Below are 4,610 nucleotides of genomic sequence, written 5' to 3'. Positions count from 1 at the left end.
GCTTAATTTCCTGAATTAGATGTAAAATGATGGACAGGGCTGCAGAGCACAACACCTCTCACTCATGCAAATGGCGCAAAGTAGTACTAAGAAGAATAAATTGTTTGCGATCGTGATCATTTGTGCGCTGCCCCTCGAGCAAAGGCTGTCGAACAACTCTTCGACAAAACCTACAACCGGCTCAGCGAATCTTACAAGAAACAACCTGGTGACCATAATGCATACTATAAGGGAGTGGCGCTGTTAGACATCAGGTATGGGAAGCAAATCCCGCCAGCGCGGCAGCATACCTAAATATAGTTACGAATGGATTCACCTAGCGGCAATAGCTGCCGGTATCTGTGAAGAGCTAAAGCATTACTGGGCTGATATGTACAGGAGTCTATAATCAACCAATAGATAATACCATTGAGTTATGTTCTCCACAGGAAGAGAGATATCCCATCTTCTATCAGCAAGACAACCTTTTAACTATGGTCCCAAAGTAAACATGGCAACTCGCTTTCCCCGCTTCCTAAAGCCCCATGAAATCTGCCAAATAAGCACGGTGACTGGAACGACGAACAGTAGAGCTGAGATAAGAGCAGATAAAATCAACATAGAAATAGAGTACGCCCAGCAGGCCTGCCTTAGTAGTTGATTTTGAGAGACACTCAAGAGGCCAAGATCAGAATTGTCAGTTGAGGCTGATAGGAGAACTTGCATTGAAGACAGAATAACTGATATAATGGCAAACCCAAATATCAGCGGAGCCGTGATATGTCGTAGAAACGTCTGTATAGACCAGTATGGCACCTGATAGAACCAAACTTTATTGGCGCTTGGTGGTTGGAACAGTCTTACAGCCCAGTTTAATCGTGAAAGACGCAACTGGCCGTAGTGGTAGCGTTTGGCGACTTGGTTGTCATTATAATTCCGGAAGTATTGAATAAACCGGCACCATGCTGCCCATTCAATGCTGTCAGGAATAAGATGGAGTTCCTGTGCGAGTGCGAAATCAGAGCGATATTTGATAAGATGCGCATAAGACCGGACAAATCCCAATGCACTTAGTCGCTTGCTGGTACTCAAATCTGCATTAGAAGGACTTTCAGAATCCGGAGATAGGCAAGTCACCCAGAAATAATGGTTGAGCAGATATTCCGGGAGCGGTTTGATATAGACTTTGTTGTGGTGCCAGACAAGGTGTAGCTGGGGATTCTCAAGCAGCGTGATTTCGCGCCCTTTAGCTTTCTGCTGATGAAGTGGATCAATACTTGCTCCAGACTTTCTGGCTACGAGCCAGAGGTTTGGATAGAGCTCATCTAAGATGGGTGTCTCCAAATCCTGAGCAAGGAATAAGCTGACGTCATCCTGGCCTAGAGAAACATCCGGCTGGCCAGGGACACAATCCAGAGATTGAGAGCTTGGGGGGCTTAAAGCTGCTATCTCAGGGAAAGGTGCTTTCGACATAGGGGATATAGGCATTTCAGTCAGGTATGAAGCTTTGAATAAAACCAAATCTGCGAAGAATTTGACGTTAGGTTGCTCTTAAAAGCCAGTCACCTGAGCTGTTCTGTGATCAAGCGCTGGGCGCAGGCTGATGACAAGGCAGACATGATTAAGGCTGAGGCTGAACCCCGCCAAAAGGCCACATCAGCATTTGACGGTCACGCTGCTGAAAGAACTTGCACTCATTCTATCTTGTGGCTATCTATCTGTATACTTCGCAATACTGTATCCACTAGTTATCTAGGCTAGATTGGACACTGAATTCGAGGACCCACTGCATCCACTACAAAGCTTGGACTGCTAGAATATCATATCATGGCTGCATTAACAGTCGCAGCTTACCTCCTGGTCTTGATATTGTCCGCAGCAATCATCTACAATCAAGCGACAAGAAAAATTCCTTCGCGATTGAACGCTGGAGAAGCTCCAAAGTCAAGGCTTGGACTTGTCGAAGTGAAAACGAATAACCTTGGTTCACGTCTCCGTGCTGGTGGTGTGGAGTAAGATAAACCGCCCATGCTCTCCCCCCATTGTACTCGTACTGACATCCTCGATAGCGTAGTATTTGTACACGGCCTTGGGTCAAATCCCGATACAACCTGGAGAGCGAGAACTAATCACCAACAATCCAACTCTCAACCAAGCAATGAATATGTTTGCTGGGTTACCGACTTCCTTCCAGATGACATTTCTTCAACCGCACGTGAGAACGTGCGACTGTTTTTCTACAACTATGATTCGTACTGGCAAAGGGATGCCGTTCAGAAGCGCTTGCATGAATTGGGAAAAGAAATGTTACACGAACTTCAAGAAATTCAGAAAGAATGGCGAGTTAGTAGAATTGTATTGCTTATGAAATGTCAGCTAATATGGTTATCTAAGGAACGTGAGCGGTATCTGGTCTTCGTTGGACATAGTTATGGAGGCCTGGTGATCAAACAGGTACGTGCAAGGCCACTAGACCTGTTGAATCTGTTATAACTGAGGATCCCAGGCACTCATTCAAGCTAAAATTCAAGCTAACCAAGATACATCACATGCCGATATTATTGCGCACACCAAGGCCATCCTTTTTTTAGGCACTCCGCACCGTGGATCGAATTTTAGCCGCTGGGGCAAAAGAGCGGCTGGTCTACTTTTGCCGCTCAGCTCCAATCCATCAATTCTAGGAGAGTTAACATATGATTCGTTATCTTTGCATGATTTGCACTCCAACTTTACGCGGGCTGCGAAGGAAGTTTCATCTATCACTAATTTCTACGAGAAACGCAAGTCACGCATCCTGAAAGTATGGTGGTTTCAGTGGGAGGAGTTTGTAAGGACCCAACCCCCGTTATATACTGTGTCTAATGATGGTGGTAAGTGCGTTCCAGAGCAATCAGCTACTTTTAATGAATTTTCAACAAAAGTAGAGAACATTAGTCTTGATACAGACCATTACGGGTTGAACAAATTTGCATCACGGATGAATGGATATGATCGCATTTGCAAAGAGCTTAAGAGAGTGATTGAACCAGGGGTGTCACAGCCACAGCATTCTTCAAGTATGTTGTTAGTTGTATTAGAAGGCTTCTGTGTACTAACCGGGATTAGAAACTGAGTTCACGACTGAGGAACAGGACTGCTTACGGTGCTTGTTTCTTACTGATCCCGCAGAGGATAGAACTAGACTGCAGAGAAGGAAAGGGGATCGCGCCAAAGGAACATGCGAATGGATCCTGAAAACGGACGAGGTCGTCCATTGGCTCGAGACTCCAGAAGCTGGAGAACCGAAACGTTCAGATATCCTCTGGCTCCATGGAAATCCTGGGACTGGAAAGACTACGATGGCCATAACTATGACTGAGTTGCTTCAGAAACAACCATCGTTTACTGACGGAAACAAGATCCTCGCCTACTTCTTCTGTGATTCGAACAACGAAACCCAGCGGACGGCAATCTCTATCTTACGCGGTTTAATCTACTGTGTCGTGATCGCTTGTCCAGTTTTGATAAAGCATTTACTGCGAAAGTATGTTGAGCGCAAAGAAAGCCTTTACAATTCATTTGATGCGTTGTGGAATATCTTGTGTGACATGAGCCAAGAGGATTCTGTTGACATATATTGCATCATTGATGCTCTGGATGAGTGTGATTCAGAGTCACAGCAGGCCATTTTACAGCAGATTACTCAAACCTTCTTGAGCCACAAAACAGTGGATACAGTTTCATCTCTGCCACATATTTTGATTACCAGCCGTCCATATCAAGAGATTCGCCAACATCTACATCGCTTTATAAACAGAGACCTGGCTTCCTACAGTGCAGTGAAGAACGATCTGACCACAATGATTCAGGAGAAAGTCAAGGACTTGGCTGAGATGAAGGGATACCCGGACTCCCTGACCAAAGAGGTTTCTCGGATACTGGAAGAGAAGGCTGAAGGGACCTTCTTATGGGTTGGAATTGCTTGCGATGCACTGGCTCGACCAGAGGTGCAATCAAGAAATACTGTTAGAAAGCTTGAGGAAATGCCCCGTGGATTACATAAGTTATACCAGCAACTTCTGAACACCGCTATGAGAAACAATGATGATGATGAGGGCGCTACAAGAGACAAAATGGTTGACATGTTGAGATTTGTTGCGTTTGCACGGCGTCCTCTGAGAGTGATAGAGCTTGCTACTCTCTGTGAGCTATACCCGGATTATGATGAGGCCAGGCGCCTTCAGTTCACTAAAGACCATGTCGACCTTTGCCGATTGATGATTGTTGTCCAGGATGAACATGTCCGACTTTTACACAAGTCAGTGAAAGACTTTCTTGTTGGGGAAAGCCTTGGTTGTGATAAGCTAAGAACTAATGCGGATATGGCAAATCGATGTATTGACCATATACTGCATTGTGCTGGGATATCCAACACAAAATTCTCATATCTAGAATACGCCGATGAATATTGGCCGGAGCATGCGAGACGTGCTGATACGGAGTATGCTATAGATCAGCACCAAGCCCCATTATTTGAGAAAAACTCAAGCGCGTGGGCGGAATGGCTGGGGAGATATAATATGCGGAAGCTATATAAATTCGATAGGCTGGACAAAGGTTTCACAGTGTTGCATGCAGCCGCAAAGTGGAAT

General features: G+C 45.3%; 2 protein-coding genes across 2 annotated transcripts; one reads left to right on the top strand and one right to left on the bottom strand.

Moving 5' to 3' along the window:
* Positions 1-362: 362 nt before the first annotated feature.
* On the bottom strand, positions 363-1,517 carry BDW70DRAFT_146182 (uncharacterized protein). The gene has a single exon (XM_073738548.1). The coding sequence runs from the start codon at positions 1,465-1,467 to the stop codon at positions 472-474; it is 996 nt and encodes a 331-aa protein (XP_073590448.1). The 5' UTR covers positions 1,468-1,517; the 3' UTR covers positions 363-471.
* A 289-nt stretch (positions 1,518-1,806) lies between these two features.
* On the top strand, positions 1,807-4,236 carry BDW70DRAFT_165279 (uncharacterized protein; the record flags this gene model as incomplete). Its single annotated transcript, XM_073741705.1, has 6 exons — positions 1,807-1,991; positions 2,049-2,322; positions 2,374-2,433; positions 2,486-3,035; positions 3,085-4,094; positions 4,147-4,236. 6 exons carry the CDS (start codon positions 1,807-1,809, stop codon positions 4,234-4,236), a joined length of 2,169 nt encoding a protein of 722 aa, XP_073590447.1.
* Positions 4,237-4,610: the final 374 nt, after the last annotated feature.

Source organism: Aspergillus foveolatus (assembly GCF_047715535.1).
Source record: "Aspergillus foveolatus strain CBS 279.81 unplaced genomic scaffold BDW70scaffold_283, whole genome shotgun sequence".
Classification (NCBI taxonomy): Eukaryota; Fungi; Ascomycota; class Eurotiomycetes; order Eurotiales; family Aspergillaceae; genus Aspergillus; species Aspergillus foveolatus.
The sequence above is the reverse complement of the archived record's forward strand: the minus strand, read 5'-3'. Positions and strand labels throughout refer to the sequence as shown.